Source organism: Argiope bruennichi, chromosome 4, assembly GCF_947563725.1.
Source record: "Argiope bruennichi chromosome 4, qqArgBrue1.1, whole genome shotgun sequence".
Lineage (NCBI taxonomy): Eukaryota > Metazoa > Arthropoda > Arachnida > Araneae > Araneidae > Argiope > Argiope bruennichi.
In genome coordinates, this window is record NC_079154.1 from 18,260,142 (window position 1) to 18,279,745 (window position 19,604).

At 27.3% G+C, this 19,604-nt stretch overlaps 1 protein-coding gene across 1 annotated transcript; it reads left to right on the forward strand.

The window, feature by feature from the left end:
- The first annotated feature begins 948 nt into the window (after positions 1-948).
- On the forward strand, positions 949-19,515 carry LOC129965774 (2-oxoglutarate and iron-dependent oxygenase domain-containing protein 3-like). Its single transcript, XM_056079949.1, has 9 exons — positions 949-1,084; positions 4,638-4,761; positions 5,918-6,123; positions 9,055-9,130; positions 9,764-9,871; positions 11,521-11,580; positions 16,506-16,659; positions 17,104-17,227; positions 19,317-19,515. Exons 2-9 carry the CDS (start codon positions 4,658-4,660, stop codon positions 19,460-19,462), a joined length of 978 nt encoding a protein of 325 aa, XP_055935924.1. The 5' UTR covers positions 949-1,084; positions 4,638-4,657; the 3' UTR covers positions 19,463-19,515.
- The last annotated feature ends 89 nt before the right edge of the window (positions 19,516-19,604 follow it).

The window sequence follows — 19,604 nt, forward strand, 5'->3', positions numbered from 1 at the left end:
ATCTCTCAATAATCCTGCACACAGCTATTTTTAAATTTCTCATTATACCACTTTCAACTTCCCTTGAGTTTCGAGCCTGAGACTTTTGTTGCTGCTTTGTGCCTTATTTACAGGAATCTATTACCTGTATAAAATCTACAGGAATCTACTACCTGTATAAAAAATTTGATAATTGAGTTCTATTCCATGTTACTCAATTACTAAATCTCATTTGGATTAATCTTTCTAAATAAACTATTTCTTTACAATTTTTGGTAATAATGAAACTTAACGCTCATAACCAAGATTTGTTATCAAAATATATTAAGGAAGTGGGTTGAAAACAACTGTTTTAAAAGTAATATTTACTTTTTTCACAAACCATTTGCTATCTTTTATTAAAAAAAAAATCCACCACAATTAAAAGGGAAAAAAAAAAAATTCTCTGTAAAACGCGGGTTACTCAGAGTATCCCTTGGTAGTAGTTTTCCAGAACAGAGAACTTTTAGGGGGTTAATTATTTTCCTACTAAATAAAGGAATAAATAGAATGAATTTGAGTACGGATTATTTTTTTACACGAATCACTTTTAACATTTAAAATATTTTTGCAGTATTGAAAGTCAAATAAAGTTTTTAATAATTATTAAATAGAAACAAATATTCTTACATATTTAAGGAAAAAATGAAACTTTTCGTAATCAAAACGAAAATCTTATTCTAAAAGTGAGTTTATTCTCGGTGTTAAAAGATGGCAGCATGAGGGCTTCCTCTAATTCCAAAACTGTATTGGAAGAGCATAAAGGGGGGAAATTATCATTGGATATTTTATAAGGAATAATTTACAACTTATATGATTTTTTCCATGCTTCATTCCTCATCCTTAGTTGTACTGAGTCTAATTTTCAGTGTTTTGTTATTTTCTACTTTCACAGAGTAAAATAGAACGTTTATTTTAAGTCGCTCAAAAATTATACATTTCAGGAGCACTGGCATAAGCGCGCATCCCTTTTAACACCTGTAAAATTTATTATTTTCCAGGAAAAGATGCCTCAATTTAAATTTTAGCTTTGTCGTTACTTACTTTTTGGGATTAAATTCTACAGGTATTCTAAGATTTTTTTTTGTACAGGTATAACGTTAAGAATGGAATGATTTTTTATTTGAATTTCGTAAATAAAATTTGTGTGTTTAAGTTACACAAGTTATTGATATTTTAAATGAATTCATTATATCTTACCTGGTTTTCCTATTGTTTGATAAATTGAAATGAAACATTAATTTAGTCAGTTTTTTTTAATTAGGAATATTATTGGATGCTTTGTACATATATATAAATAAAAGTTTCAGTTCGAAAATTGTTTCTGTTTTATTTATTTACTTTACATGCATTGTTGTGTAATTGCTACTAATGTATGCTCATAGTTTCGATACTGGATCAATTTACCCTTTAATTTTTTTCTTTAATCTTTTATATTAGTGGCCAGAAAATAAATAGTATCCGCAAGGAGCAATTATATGTCTGCAAGCATGATGGACATAATTTTAACTGATGTTTAAATTTTGTATTTATCATGATGACTTAACTACTTGTCCATTTTTATATACCTATCGAATTATAAGCTAGTACTCAATTTTTCAAGTGCCTCTAATGGGTGGCATCTTACTTTAATTTTTATATATTGTTTTTTTTTTATTTAATTCATTTTTTGGAGAATTTTTTATGTATGCCTTCATTAGAATAGACAAAATTGTTAAATATCAAGAAATTTATATAAATATACTTCAGAGTTAATTCTTCTATCTAGAAAATGCTGTATATATATATATATATATATATAATATAACATTTTAGCAGTTGTGTGGCCAAATAGAAGAAAATTTTGAAATTCTAAAATTTAGATTTATTTTACAAACAATAAGTGGTAAAAAATATGTCAGTCTACATCATAACACAAGAGCAGGATAGACTGAAATTTTTTCTTTAAGTGGTTTTACTATGAACTTTTGATAGGAATTTCTTTGATGCATGTTTATTTAGGAAAGGGAATTTTGGGCATTTTAAATGAATGTTGTGAGCATTAAAATTTTTTATCCCTTCACTTGGAAAGTGAGTAAATGCTGAGATCAGCTGTTTTATAGAGTGCATGTAGAATTAATTAAATAAAAAAATGGGAATTGGATCAGGAAATATAACATTTTAGAATGAAGCTAATATGGCTGAATCAAGATAAAAATTGATAAATTAATTAGGATTTAAATTAGATTGAACAATATTATTACATACACACACACACACACACACACACACACACATATATATATATATATATATATAATATTTTGACTGCATAAACTAAATATATTTTAGAAAAAGTGAAATGATAAGGAATTTGTTTTTTTCATACAGAATTTTTAATAAACTATTAAAATATATTAAAAGTAGGTATGTATTTATTACACTATAGAGGGTACTTAGTAATTTGTATATGCTTTTATATATTGTCTGTGGGAAGGCAAAGTATTTGGATATTTCTGGAACCCTTTTACAATGTAAAAACTATCGAACAAAGATAAAATTGTGAAAACATATTGGTCCTTTATTATTTCTTAAATTTTGTGGAAGTATGTAGTTTTAACTGTTTTATTCAGTGATAGCTCAAAATGACAATTCTTCAAAAATGATCTTACTTAAGTGTTTCTGTATATTTTTAAGGAATATATTAAACAGTTGTATAAATTAAACATAAATCTGTAATTGTAATATTTCATTGCAAAGAAGTCTCATTATTAGTATTTAAAATAAATTGCTTTTATATATGTCAGTTACTATTAAATTCATTCAATACAATGTTCATAATTATTCCACTGAATGTAATAATAATCCAGGATGGTATTTTCGAGAAACCAATCTAGTCCATAAATTAAGAATTTATAATGAAATAGGAGGAATTTATCGAAAAGAATGGCACTTATAAATACTCTGAAAAAGCCATATAGAATGCTTTTTTAAATTTACGTACATTTACATTAAATAAATTGGTTAGTACATTTCAATTACCCATCATTAAAGCTTACTCTCTTGATTAGTCTCCAGCATAAAGTATTTGTTTCTTTTTGACAGTTATATGTTTAAGGATCACTCCAGATTTAGCATTACAGTAGTAATACCAGTGATTCATTATGCTTGTATTCCTTTTATCATAGTAGGTGCAAAAATTATGCTTTTATAAACTGTTTAATTCAACATAACTAGAAGCAAAAAAGTCAGCTGATTGATTACATTTTAATTTCTATAAAAGTTTAAGTAGAATGAAATTTTTAATGCTGGACATAGAAATGTTTATACATTTCAAAAATTACCTAACAGAAAATTATTAATCATCTTTCCATTGTTAAGTATTCTGTATAAGAATAATGAGATTTAGAAATTTATAAATCTGTTATTTGATATATAACATTAGCTTTCCCTGTACTGGCAATTTAAGTTGTTGCTTAATATATTCTTAAAAGTCAATGTTGTGTGTGCATATCAAGTATTGAATGTCATTAGAAATCGATACTCATTTAAAAGCACCATAGGAAAAGTTTTCTTCCTTAAACTGGTTTTATTTAGTTATTATGTAATACTTAAATTAATTAAAACTATTTTAATAAATTTATATAAAAAAGGATTTTTAAATATAGAAATGTTAATACAAAGTGATGATAAAACTGTATTTAAGCAGACTTTAGTAACAAGGGCTTTCAGTCTTTTGTATCATATATTTCCATTCAGTTATAAGATGCAAATGACTAGATCTGGTCTTTTTTTTTCTTTTTTTTTTGAAAATGTTTACTAGGTTTTAATTTATATTATTTAGTAAACTACTTACATGGGGCATGGTGTCTGCACTCTCAATTTCTTTCAATGAGTATCAATTAATTTACTTATTTCACTAGTACTTCGGGTGAACATTTAGATCATTGCTATAAAACCTTGTAATATTGATTTATATTAAAGGAATCTTTGCCAACCATGCCTTGCAAGTTACATTTCTAAATTATATTCTCAAAATAATGTAACTATCAAATAAGATTGTGAAACTTTTATTTATAAATACTACCAAATAAAAAGAGCTGTGCTTAGTGTTTAAATTAATTTTTAAAAAACAAGGTTGCAAGCCAGGTGTTAAGAAATGATAATAATTAATATCTTGGGATTTTTTAAAAATAAATGAGTCTTTTTAAAAACATCTTTCCCTTTCCTAGTCTCGGTAACATCAAATGCATAACAGCACTTTGTTGTTTCTTTAAAAATTAAAGCAATATTTCATAAATTTAAGTAGTACCATCCAAGTTGAAGTAGTTGTCATTCTGTTACACATATATTTTAGAGGCTCAATTGATTCCTTTAAAGTTTGTATTAAAATTACTTTTATAAAATGATTAATTAAGGAAATAAAAATTTATATTTCTACTCTTTGCTAAATTCTGATTTGTTTCTTCAGGCATGCTGCTGTAATAAACATGGATTTTGTAATTTTTTTCACAAGATAATAATAAACCATGTATATAATGGCAATTTCCTTTATCTAATACTATAAGTTATTTCTATTATAATTTTTATTTATTTGTTAATACACAAAAATGGTGAATTTTATTTGCATTTCAATTTAGGCCTCTACTTAATTATAATAATGGCAGTACATCAACGCAAGCCTGGAAATAAAAAGAAAAACTCTGATGTCAAAGAGTCTATTAAAGATAACAATAAACAAAAAAGGAATACTATTGCAGATGAGTAAGTTTTTTTTCTTTCTCATTTCCTATTGTGATTTTCTTATAAATTATTTTTCTTAATATATCTTATTATTTTTCCTTATTATATTTCATACGTTTTTATACTTTTTAAAACTTTTTGAGTCGTTATTCAGGCTATTGAATATATATATGCAAGCATAAATTTTTAAATTCTTCGGGGGGCGGGTAAATGTTTTATACCAAAAACTGATTCTATAGAGTGTTCCAAAAACATGAATTCACTTTGAATTACTTTTACATAAAAATTATTAATATGGATCTAAGTTTCATCTCACAAATTAATTTAGAAAAATATGCAATCTTGTCAGTTATTAAAGGGATTTGAAATATAGTTAGTGTTCAGATTTGCTGATAATTTTTATTAGTACAGTCAAAAATATTAACTAAGCATTTGGTTTGCATTTGGATGTAATTTCTTTTTATATCATTTCTCAACAAGAGAATCGTTACTGATCTTGAATTATAAATCTTATGCTACCGATGCATCCACAAAAATAATTCTGTTAGAGGGAAATTTAATGATTGCTCTTGTGCTTTAATCTTGATTTTAAAACAGGCTTTTAAGTAATATATTAACTCTGATCTAAATTAATACATTGATTTTAGTTATAAAGATTTTACTTATTTTATTAATTTATGTAATAGTTATTATTTGAAGTGCATATGCATTTATTCTTTCAAATCTATGAATACCTTTGCTTGAAGAGTATTTATTTATTAACTATCCTCTTTGACCCAAAGAATAAATCTTAAAAACTTTTAAAACTTCAATGCTATGTTAATATCCATATTCAGAGCCTGACTAAGGCAGGGGCATACAGGGCAGTTTCCCCGGGCCCCCACATCAGAGAGGGCCCTCCAAATTGAATAGAAAGTTTATTTTATGTTTCCTTCAAATTTTGGCTCTTCAGATAAGCTATATCCTTTTAATGAGGGACATAGAATTGTCAGAAAATCAATAAAATGGACAGAACAATATTTCGTCTGACCTTTGGAGGGGAGGGGGGGGGGGGAGACTTTATAGCCATTTTAGGTTCTAGTGAATTTTCTTGTTATATATCTATAATGAGGTGAAAAATTTAAATATCTTAGACATTAATTTTGAAACATTAGACATTAAATTTTTAATTTTACAGAAACAATGAGAGCTTTTCATCCAAAATACCATGGAGAAAAGTTGCGACACGTTTCTTACTGTCATTGATGATGATAGTTGCTGTTTATTGGACTTCTAAGAAAGAGAATTATCATGTCTTTGCCAGTCAGAAAGACAAATTGCAGCTAACTACTGCTGAAGTTTCCTGCTCTGCCTCATATAAAAAGGACATATCAAGGTTCAAAGGTAGCTTCTTCTTTTTAATGCCATTTCTAGAATTTCTGTCATTTATTTCTGTAATTTTATTTGGAAGAATATACACCAGGCTTCTGAGCCCTTGAGGTTACTTTAAAAATGTGAGAAAATGTGTTTTTCTGTGGAACAACTCGGGATTCGCAATATTTATTCAAGGTCATTTGTAAGCTAACTTCAGACATTTCAGAATTTTCTGTTTTTTTTTTAGGGAAAAAATATCTATGCCTCTGAAGCCCACTCATGCTCCATTATTGAATCGCTTAAATAAAGGACAAAATTAACTTTAATTTTGAATTGAATTGTATAAATTTATTTAGTTATCAATAAATACTAATTTCATTTTAACTTTTGTGATATATCTTGCACTTTTCAATTTTTAAAACATAAAAATCCTCAAAATTCTCTTAAAAACTTTATGCTTTAAATATTTTTAAAAGGAGAATATTAAATGTTATATGTTAAGGGACATTATTTTTCTGTATTTTATATATTGTGTTTTTACAAAATTAATATTTTTTTTAGCAGAAATGTTCTGTAGTGTAAATTATCAACATGTTTAAAAAAAAAAAAATCTTTAGGACTGTGAGTCAGATTCTCATCCTTAAATAAATACAAGGTTGTGAGTTTTAGTGGTGCAAGAGCCAACCTTAGCTAAACTGCAATAAATACAAGGAATGTTCATCTTCATGACTTAGTGTTGTTATTTTTTATTTTCATTTATCCTTTTAATTGATATAACTACAAACAAAAACTCTAGGTATGTTATAATTCTAATGATGTACAATTTTATTTTTGTGTTTAAAGTTGACATACTGCACTTTTTCATAAGCATGATTGATCATAGCTGAATATCTTATTCATTAGTCATTACAGATAGGCATATATTTCCAATTGGAAAAATGGCTTAAATATTATGAAAAATTATGTTTTTTTCTGTTTGAGTTTGAATAATTAAATGTACTACTAAAAAAAAATTACCAGGCACAAATTTTTATACATTCCCCTTGGTCATGTTTAGTAAAGCAATCTTGACTTGCTAACATCTTTAAATAGTAGTAATAATAAAATTCTTACTCTTCCATGGCTAAATCTTAGGAAGTTATTAAGCTTTATATCATATTATCTTAGGTCAAAAAGTGTCCTTCGTTCCCACCAGGCAGCCACTGAAATTATTTAAAATCATCATAATTAATGATTTTGAAAGATTGGTAATTCATTCGATTTTAATTGTAGAAGAAAGGAGTTGCTACTGTTTAAGATGTTAATGTGTCAAACATATTATATTAAATATGACTAAGAGGACTGAGAGACAGTATGAAAATTTAAACTTTGTAAATATTACAGCATTATATTAATTGGCTTAAACAATTTGAAACACAATTTTTTTTTATTTCAACTAAACATTTTTCAAATCAAAAATATATACCTATTTATAATGTACAGGTTAACTGTTGTACCATAGCTAAAATCAGCACTTGTACAATTGATCATTATATTCTGAAAAAAATTTAATGTGAAATTTATAAAAAAGTATATTTAGAAATCTGATATGCTTGCTTTGCAATTGATCAGCAAGAGCCAGAAAAGAAGGTTTGGCCAATTACGAGGTTAAGTTTTTTATTTTTTTTAAACATGAGGTCATCTTTAAGTGTTGATCTCTAATAATTTCCTTTAAAAAAAAAGTTCTTTTATTTATGAGAAATTGTAAAGCTTCATATTTGCTAGTCAAAGCTGTTGTAATGGCCAGTAATAAATGAATTCAAATTGTGAAAGTTCATTGGAATAGGGGGATCAAAACTAATATGATAAATAATAATTTAATTTTCATAGTTTTTTTATTATTTATTTTAGTATTATTTTATATTAATGATTACATCCTTAGTTATTTTAGTACCTTGTAGATAGACAGATTTAAAAAAAAATTCAACTATTGATTTAAAATCGCTTTTTTGCAGTTGTCACACTCATAACAAATACCAAAGTGATGAGTAATATAATTAAGATTTTTTTTCTTTGCTTTGATGGTATCACACCAGGAAATAATTCTGTTAATAATATAGTATTAGAAGAAAGCAGGCTTTTTGTTATTGGTAGCCATACTTTATCCCTTACATTTGTTCATGGCAGCAAAATTTTATTTTAACTATTTCTGGTTTTCGGTAGGGCATACCTAACATGTGAATTTAATTAATTCCCCCCCCCTTTTTTTGATAGTGAATTATTTGATGAATTTTATTCATTTTCAAAAAATCTCAAAAAATTGTTGAAGCAGCAAATTTTTTTATTGCCATCTGAATGATTGCAGTTTAATGGACCTTTTTCTGAATTTTTGATTATGAGCTAGAAGTCTCAAATATCCTCCTCAATAAATTCAGCAAAGGAACTGAAAACTGTTCCATTTTTTAAATCATTGCCAAATCTGTGGTCTCTTCGAATACTTGCAGAGTTTCTTTCTTTTTTTTTTTTGTTTCTCCTTTGTAATGTCAAGTTAATAAATTCAAACAATATGCTTTGTAATAAGAGACAGATTAATTCAACTAGAAGAAAACCCTAATTATTAAATGAACTTAAATAATTGATAATAAGATATGTAGCAATACATACTGTTGCTATGGTTGTACTTGTTTGTAATCAAAAAATGAAGGCTATGTTTAGTTGTGTTTTATAATGTGGGAGTCATGCTGAACCAAATAACAGATTAAGATTTAAAGGAAATTTTCCAAAGGAAAGCATCTTGTTAATGTAGCTTTTGTATTATCCATAAAAGGAAAGATCATAGAATTTATTTGCAAAATATACAAAATATATTTTTACATATATTCAACATTTTTTTTCTTTTCTTGGCAGAAATTACAAAGTCTTTTAGATATTTATTCTTTGAAAATGTATATTAATGTCTCCTATTCCCTTTTCTTTGTCTAGACTGCATTCCTAAGCATTGTGGAAGATTGGTTACAGACATTGTTGTATCACCTGAAGAGGCTGCACATCTTTTAAGGTAAATAATTACTATATTATTATTCAACATTAACCTTTAGAATCTTCATTTTTTATTATTAATTAATTAGTTATCAGCTATTAATCATGTTTTAAAATTATCAGGAATTAAACATTGATTCTCTTTTAATATAGAATTTCTCTATTACTTGTATACAGGTAAAAGGAGGATATTAAAATTTATAATATATTTTTGCACTAAGTTATAAATTATCTAAATTTTGAATAATTTAACTAATAATAATTCTGTCACTTAATTAAAAATAGTTAATTTTGTGATTCATTTATAATGGTCAATTCCAGATCATTGAATGTATTTTATTTTATTTTCCAGATTATATAAAAATTCATAACATTTATACAAAAGAAAAAAGAAAGTTTATTTATATATTTAGATTTGATAAATAATGTCTACAATTTTTAGATACTTTGAGTGCAACATTTCTAAAATATATCACTAAGTGAATCATATTTTGGTAATATTACATTCAAGCCATTAATCATTTAACAGATATTCATTTTGAATGCAGCATTGCTGTTATATATAATGATTTTCCATTGTGCATAAATGGCCATTCTCTGTTTGTTATATTGTATTTAAAAGATTGATTTCCATTCTTACTTTTCATCCTAGGCTCAGTAAGAAAGGCTTAGCATTTGGAGGTTCATCTGGAGGAGCATCTATTCTTGATTTACATTCTGGTGCCTTATCGTATGACAGTTCTTTTATTAATGTTTATGAGTAAGTAAAATTGTATTAGTGCTCAAATATAAAATATAATCAATTAACAAACATGATCCTTTCAAGCATGGTGTTCATTAATCAATCAGTGGTGTTTAATGAAATTTGATAATTATATTGATTAATTATAACCTGTTAATAGAACATTTACATTTCACTTCGGTATCTAAACAAAATCCCCATTTTTTTTTCTTTGCCTAACAAATAATTATGTATTCTTAAACTTCTAAACAGATTTCAACTGTTATACACTTCCTATTAATTATGCTTTAAAGTTGTAGTAAAGTCAAAGCCTTTTAAAATGTTTTGTTTTTCTTTAATTTATCTTCATTGCTTTTTGTTTTAAATTAAAATTTTAGAAATTAATTTTACTTCATACTTATTTTGTTGTTTATAAAAATTTTAAAGAAATTTGCTGAATTTCATCCTTTATATTAAATAGGGCATAGATGATATGAAATAGAAAAATTTACATATTTTCTTACTATGCTTAATAATATTATAACAACAATACTTTTTGTCTTGCTTGATTTCTATGATCAGTATGATTTTCTATGTTTTACTCCTTTTATAATCTACTAGTTGATATTTCCAGCATTATAAAGCAGTACAATCTTTACATATAAAATATTTTCCATGGAAAAGCCTTTTTTTTTTGTATAAAATATTATAATAGTCATGTGTATTGAAATAAAAGAGAAATACAAATAAAAATAGTGGGAGAATAGTTCAAAGAGTTAATATGTAATGTTTGTTATGCAGCAAAGAAGCACTCATAAATGTTCTTATTTCAAAATTACCGCCATTAGATATTTTAAAGCAGTGTCTCACAACTGAAAGCAAAGTTGCACAAAAGTGAAATTTGTATTGTTGATAAGGTAAAAGCTGTGACTTTTAAATGGTGTAATTTTTTTCTGAATAATTTCCACCAAAATTTCTGTAAACAAAATGGCAAAATATTGGTTAATTTTTCATAACTTAAAATTGCTGTCTTTGATAATCTATTTCATTTGCTTCCGAGATATTTGCTTTATTTTCTTGTCTTTATTTCAGCAATTGACTTATGTCCTCTTTTAAGCATTGTTAAGCCACTATGAAACAAATAAAAATCTAGTAAAAAGATATGTATTAAATTAAAAAAAAATTATGGTTCAGTAGTTCAACGCTAATATTAATGCACTTAAATTTTAAAAATTAATAAAATGCTTTTAATAATTATTTTTTTTAAAAAAAATTAACAATAATTGAAAGAAATACTACGCTTTAATAAAACTAGCCTTGTTCAATTATAAAATTTTTGGTTTTAAGCTGGCATAAAATTGTTTAATTTAAAATAATTTTCTCTGAAGTTACTGTGGGAAAATGCAAAAATTTTGGTTAATTTCTAATTAATTGAATTCTTATTAATTTTTGAATTTTAGAAAGTTGACAATATTTTTTATCTTATTTTAAATGATAAGTATGTAAAATTTGTTTAAATTCAAACCAATTGTTTAGGAGGAGATGTGGGGCATGCATAGCTTGCAGAAAGAATACTTGAATAATTGAGAAATTTGGCAAAATGTTTTAACATAAATATTTTTTTAATTGCATTTTATAATCTAAGTTGCTAAAAAACAAATTTAAATAATGATTTTTTTTTCTTTCAGAAAGCTAAAAGCACATGGTAAAAACAATGTCTTCACTCAAGATGATTTCAAGGTTTACAGGTTTATTGATTATTCCTACATTCATTGATTTAAAAGATTTATTTCTTTTTGATGTAACTCATCTATTATTAATTAGTTATCTAATTATTATTAATTAGAAATTTAATTCTATTCATTAAAGAAGATATTTCAGTAATTCATAGAATGAAATGTAATAATTATTATGCAATAATATTATTAAAATATTTACTATAATACATTTGGACTACAGAATACAATTTTAAATGGATTCAAACATCAAAAGATTTTTGAACTGGAATTCAGTTTTTTTTTAAAAGCATTATAATTTCAAATGCTTACAAAATCAGTTAAAATGATATTAAGTTTGCTCCCATACATTTTCTGTCTTGGAACTAGCAGTATTACCACGATATATGTAATGAATATTAGTTGAATAAAAAATCTGCATTTATATATATATATATGTAATGATATTTTAAACTTTTAATTTCAATTTAATTAATTTCCAAGATTTTATCTTAATTTAGCCCATAGTAACTTCATACTAAAATATTCTCTTATTTCGTGATCCAATTCCACTGTCTCTACTTAATTAATTCAAGAGAAGCTTTGTTAAATTGTTGAATCAGCTAAAATCTAACTTTCCCACACTACGCGTGAAGAGATAACATACCGCTGATCAAGCAAATTCTTTTTTAAAATCTCCCTGTGTTTCCCCTACCTTGTCCACCCGTGTAATGAAAATCCCTATCGAAATCTCATAATACATTAGCACTGTGAAGAAATATTTTCCCTATCAAAATCATAGGTTATATAAGACCAGGGATAAAATGTCCTAGAGCTTATTCCCTCATTCCGTTTCTGTGTCGCTCTGTGTGCTCATCGCTTGTACATATGCTTGCTTCTTCAAAATGAAATAAAACGACGTCACAAAATTAAAAGTATCATCATCATTGTCTTCAAACTGCATCATGCTTCACAACAAATAATATTACACACACACACACACACACACACACACACACACATATATATATATATATATATATATATATATATATATATATATATATATATATATATATATATATATATATACAGGGTGTTGGCGAATTCGACCGACACATTTAGAGGGGTGATAGTAGGCATCAAGAGGATAAATAATCACCATACCACATGGGATCCTAAACTACGTTTAGGGGGTGAAAATCGCAAAAATGTAGGGGGTCGGAAAACTGTTGGAAACTGTAAAAAATTAATAAAAAAATAAGAAATAGTGTTTCAACTATGAATTTTTTTAAAAGTGAAAGCACATTCTTAAAGGCTATTTTTCATGTAAGTAACATGCCGATTTGTTGAACCAGGGGGTCGTAAATTATTGAAAACGAAAAAGTAGTTTAGAACCCTTACGTCAAAAATATTAAAACTTTAAGAAAAATAAAACCTTGAAAAATATAAAGAATTTTATACTCTTTAATTTGATATAAGTCTGTAGTGTGAAAACTGAGGAAGTTTTAAGATATCCAAGAAAAACTGAAATGTTTTCCAGGAAACATCTCTGCAACATCGGTACCGATGTTTACAGAGGGTGTTGACAAATTCGAATGGTAAATTTAGAGAAGTGATTGTAGGCATTAAGAAGATGAAAAGATGGCACCGATGTTTACAGAAGGTATTGTGAAATTCTACCGAAAAATTCTGAGGAGTGATGGTAGGCATCAAGGCGACAAGAATTTCCAAAGAAATATAAAGTTGCAAACGACGGTGAAAATTTATTTGGTGGTATATAGATACAGCATACATTTACAGCACAGACATTTTAACATAAGAAAGGATACGAGAAACTTTTATAAAAATTGCTCAATGTTGCTGCCGCGAAGGTCAATTCACAACCGACACCGACGTTTAAAGGACCGCCGGACGCGCTAAAACATACCAGGTGTGCTCGCGATTTCTCCAGCAGCGACGACGATCCGTGCTACGAGATCTTTCACTGTTTCCAAAGGTGTCTGATAAACAAGAGATTTCATGTGACTCCAGAAGAAGAAAGCCAAGGAATTGAGGTCCGGGGAATGTGGAAGTCAATCAACAGGTCCACCGCGTCCAATGCACCTCCCAGGATATGTTTCATCCAGGTAGTTATGCACAGAATTCGAAAAATGCGCTGTTGCACCATCATGCATTAACCACATGTTCTGCCGTACAATGGCCGGTATTCACTGCAGTAATCCCGGAAGGACGTGCTGTAAGAAAACAAGGTACTTTCCGCCAATGAGGCGTTCGGGCATAAGATACGGTCCCAACAGATGATCTCCAAGAATTCCTGCCCAGATGTTTTATATTAATTTGTGTTGCACGTTCGACGAGATAGTGATATGGGGATGACCAAATATGTGCATTGTGCGTGTTGAAGACGCACTCTCTAGTAAAGCAGGCTTCACCTGAGAATGAAATTCTTGCAGGAAAGAGTGCATCTTCCTGTGTGGCACCAAGCATCCAGCGTGCGAACTCCATCCGACGTGGGAAATCGTCATCGCATAAGAATTGGACTTTCTGCAAGTGGAATGGGTACATGTTTTCAGCACGCATGATTTTCCACACCATTTCGTGCCGAATACCCAATTTAGCAGCAACTGATCGCGTGCTTGTCGATAGGGTATCGGCTATGTTGTTGACAATGACTACTTGGATATTGCCCTTGGTATATTCTTTATGCTAGGCGTACATTACCATCCGCTCGGCCGTAAATTAAATGCATATTCGCATATTTGTCATTCGTGAAATCTGACATGTTGTTTGCGAATGAAACTTATCGGCTATGAATTCTGCATTGCTCTTTAATGAATACAAGCTGCTTTTATACTTCTGGAACCATCAATTCAGCAATGTTCGCTGCTATTATATTCTTCAAACACATGGAAAATTTACATATGAGAAGGTTTTTTCTTCTCACCTACCGTGTTCCAAATCCGCGCATTCATAGGTCCATTCTCTTCGCTAGGCTAATTGTCTTTTCAATGTATCTTTTTGCGATTTTCACAGAATAAACGTCTCCTGTGACCCTATGTTTTACGATAATTTTTCATCTTCTTAATGCTTACAATCACTTCTCTAAATTTACCATTCGAATTTGACAACACCCTCTGTAAACATCGGTAATGATGTTGCAGCGATGTTTAGTGGCAAACATTTTAGTTTTTCTTGAATATATTAAAACCTCCTCAGTTTTCACACTTCAGACTTATATTAAATTAAAGAGTATAAAATACTTTATATTTTCAAATATATATAACTATGAATATAAAAACTATAATTGATTTTGCTCATTTATTTTTTTCATGATAATGATATGCATGCTGAAATGCAGGACAGAAATTGAAACAAATAACTGGAAATAAAGAATTAAAAAAAAAGAAGGGGGGGGGGGGAGAGGAGAAAAACTATGAACTTTGGAAGTTGTTGCAAACAATCTATTTGAATTTAAATTGTGTAAAAGTGATTGTAATGAGTTTTTAGAATCTTAATTTTTATTTGGCAGGCTTTCCAAGTCAGCAAATAAGTAAAAGTACCCCATGTAGACCCATAAAGAAAATATTTGGAGCCATTTGAATAATTTTATCATCACATTCATTAATGTAAAATCAATGAAAAGAGTTTTTCAACTGTTTTTATTTCAAATTAGGGAGAAATATTCTATATATTACTTCAAAAAATAATTTTAAATATTCGACTTATTTTTGAAAAAACAATAAAATTTCTCAAAATTTGGTAAACAATAATAGATATGCTGTCTTTCATTTGATGGTGCACCAATTTTTTTAAATAATAATCATCAGAAATGACATTGTTGCCAAATATGTGGAAAATTCACCTAAAACATGAAATAAATTCCTACTTTGTTTTAAAATTCATATTTATTGGCATTAAAGTTAATTAAGTATTCAGCTAAAGAAGTATTTTTTGTGTAGCTTGAATATTAAAAAGTAATAATTTGTTTAAAATTCTTTGAATAAAACTGTCTTATATAATTAAATGATATCAAAAATGACTAAAATATATCCTCATCTTAATAAATAAATTGTGAAAAGGTAAAAATTTCTTTTAATGACATTGATCAGAATTTCAGTATTCAAATCATAAATTCAATATAAAAGAAAAAACATCTAAATTTTTGTATCAAAAAATGTTACAAGCCTATTTTTGGATCTACTGTTTTTTCAACAGTTATTTTGGCAATTTTGTTATTTCATTAGCTTAAAATTTTAAAATTCTAACATTGGGGCAGTAAAATATGTATTGCTTTTGTAAAGAATGCTGAACTTACAAGTGAAGGATTTGATATAAGCCATTTCATAAAAACGTTTGTATTCACAATTCTAATTTAAATAAACAAGATATCTGCTGTAAATGTGATTTGATAGCTAATTTCTAAAAAAATTAGATATATACACATATTTCTATTAAGAAAATGAATCATGTTTTATGTTGTTTGAATCAATATTATACAGTTCAATTTATTAAAATATTTTAAATAAAAATATTCACATCTATGTGACTAAGACTGTTTTTGTTATAAAACTTTGAGTATCACTGTTTTTAGACCATTTCTGGTTTTTTTCAGTTTTATAAATCAGTCAGTTTTGTTTGCAGAAATTAAAAATTATTTATTCATGTCAAAAATATTTTTCAGACTATGCTAATTAAGAGCAGAAAACTATATAAAATTATAATTTTTTCAGCAGTACATTTATTAACTTGAATAACATAGAATATCGTCACAGCATTTTTCTCCAATAGTTTAGAAAATGCTGAGAATGAATATTCCTTATATAGAATAGACTTCATTTTATTCATTAAAGCAGCATTCATTATTCAGCAAATGACTTTTATATTATATAATTAAAAAAAATTATATCGTTAAATTTATACCATTTACTAATATTTCCCTTTTTGATTACTTGCAGCAATGTACGCAATAAAATTCAACAAATTATAGCTTATAATTTTGGAATTCCTGTTACCAAGATATACTTAACACATCCAACATTTTTTTCTGAGATGACTACAAGGACTGCCAAAACTAAACATGATGAGTATTGGCATGTCCATGTTGACAAAGTAAGCATTTTTATAATGAAGTATTCTGTAGTTAAAATTGTTTTAATTATGGTCTGGTTTTTTATTATTACATCATGAATTGTATTTAATGTAATTATAGTTTCAGCTCACTTCCTTTGAGAAAGTAATATAATAAAACTTCCTATCATACAATTTTCATTCCTCTAATAATTTAAAATTTTTGAAAGTTATACATAATCATTGCTTTAGATGAAGTAATAAAAATCTATATAGTTTCATTATGAAAGAAATTTCTATTATGCAAATTGCAACAAATATCCATAAGTACCAATCGCATTTTAGATTATGATTGGTATTTGTTTTATTATCCTTCTAGAGAGAAATAATTGTGAAGAATTTGCGATTAATGTTTTTCTGAATAATAAATAATTGAATTTTATTTCAGAATACCATGAAAAGTGTATTAAATTTATTTTATTTTAGGAAACATATCCATCATTCCATTACACATCATTATTATACTTAAATGATTACGGAATAGACTTTTCTGGTGGTCGTTTCATTTTTGTCAATGATGGCAAAAATATGACAGTGGAACCACGTATTGGTAAGATTTTTTAAAGAATATCAAACATAACTTTATTCATCATTTATAAAAAGCAGGAAATTATGTTTATTTCTCTTAACCTCTTCAGTCCTGAGGTACACATGTGTACCTGCAATTTTTTTCATTTTTCTTATCCGGTAAAGTAAATTTTGTCGAAATATTGCATGCATTTCAACATTTATGAATGTAGCTTTCATTCTGCATCAATAAATAGCACTATAATTCGATATTTTTTTCATATCCGTCACTATTAATTAGAGACATAACGAAAATGCCATCGAACAGAAAACACAGCAAATATAAGTACATTTTTTTAATATTTATTATTAAAATAAACGCTTGTATATTTTTTTATAAAATACTAAGTGTCGTGTTAAAGTCAGTACCAAATTATATCTTATCTATAATAGAATCGATGAAAATACAAATTTTACTAAGGTACACATATGTGTATCTCGGACATTTTCACTCCTATTTCCTGTCTGCTTGCGATCTATTGCGCTGTTTATCTTTTGAGCGCTTGTTTTGAAATTGTCATTTGTATATCGTTTTTATAATAAATAATTCTTATGCTCTGTAATGTAATAATATATGAATTTAAAACTATTTATTTTTTAACTTGAGTAAGAAATTTAATTTTATAGCTGTCTTGTAATCAGTAATTGATATTTCAATCCGATATTATGTATAGATTATACGGAATTTTATAAGCTAATAATAAATTTTTTTTCATGTCAAATGGCTTTAACTCAAAAGGAGGTTATTGAACTTTTAGAAAAAAGTGATTTTAGGGGAAGCCATAGAATTTCTCATGTATCGAAAATTATGAAACCTGCAAATGGGATGAATGGGTCACAGAGGATAGTCAAATGTGCCTTGTCAAGTAGAAAGATAATAAATCCATGACTTTATTATCCACATGTATAGGTAATGAGCCAATTGGAATAGGCAGAAGATAGTCAAAATAATGAAACAAAAAGCTGATATAAAATTTGCTATTGTAAAAGCATATAATATGGGAGGCATCGACCATTATTTTGCATATTACCGGTATGTAGTAATTACGAAAAATGACTGACACGAGCATTCACGCATTTTGTAGATTTAGTCGTTGTCAATTGCTTGATATACTATAAAATGGTGGCAAAGTGACAAGCAGGGCTATTAGGAATAAAGCCGAAAATGCTATGAAGTGAATAAAATTTTGAATGCATATAATTCGGTCCCTGTTGAAATATGAGGGAATTCTCATCATCAGCAACAAAAGAAATCAAGAACAAGTAAAAAAATCATCTTTGAATGAAAACAAATCAATAGAAGAAGGGTCGTTAAATGATGGAAATGCTACTAAAAGAACTTTGAAGATTTCATTACCACCATTTGGTGAAAATACCTCTAAAAAAAATCAAGAAAAATTTCCCTTCCCAATTCAAAAGAAATGAGACTAAATATGTCAAGCTATCTACAACATTACATGGGCGATAATTATGAATCAAAATGCAGGTATCCAGGATGTAAATCTAGCAGTCAAGTGCTCAAAATGCAGTATCTACTTATGTAATATTTAAAAAAAAAAATAAAAAAAATGAAATTTCATTCAAAATAAGGTTTAATAGATTATTAATATAATAAATCTTGTATTTTTTCATTTATAAGGCCTTAGAATAAGAAAAGTAAAACTATTAAATAACCAGGGAAACTAAATATTTTTTTTGTCGAGGATGCTTCAACTTGCTTAAAACCCGAGGTACACATGTGTACCTTAAAATTGTTGATCAGCAAATATTTTTTTCCACAAACTATTGATATGTAACAAAGGTGAAATATCTAGAAATCAGTTTTAAAAAATTCAGGACTGAAAAGGTTAATGGCTTGTTGCAATAAAATTAGAGATCCTGTCACCTACTTTTTATCATTAAAGTAATGCTGTTCATTCTAATATAGAAGCGAATAAATCTATTTGGCTACTAAAATTTGCTGAAAATATTTAAGCAATTCAAAGTCCTTATTTCTTCAAATTTAAAGACGAAAAATTAATTTCTTACAAAGAACGAAGCAATTTGTTATTAATTATTTTTTTAATCTTCAGGACGTGTATCAGCATTCACATCAGGAGCAGAAAACCCCCATTATGTTGAGCGAGTGAGTAGTGGGACACGATATGCGCTGACTGTATCTTTTACATGTGATCCAAAATTAGCAATAGCTGATCCAACGATTATGAAATTCCAATAAATGTTTGGTGTTATGTTTATAAAATTTATTAATAAACATACTTATTTTTTTTAGTCCTGTTCATAAATTTTAAATCATACTTTTAGAAGATTCAAGCTACATATATCAAACTTTATAGATAGTAAAAACCATAATTTTCTCT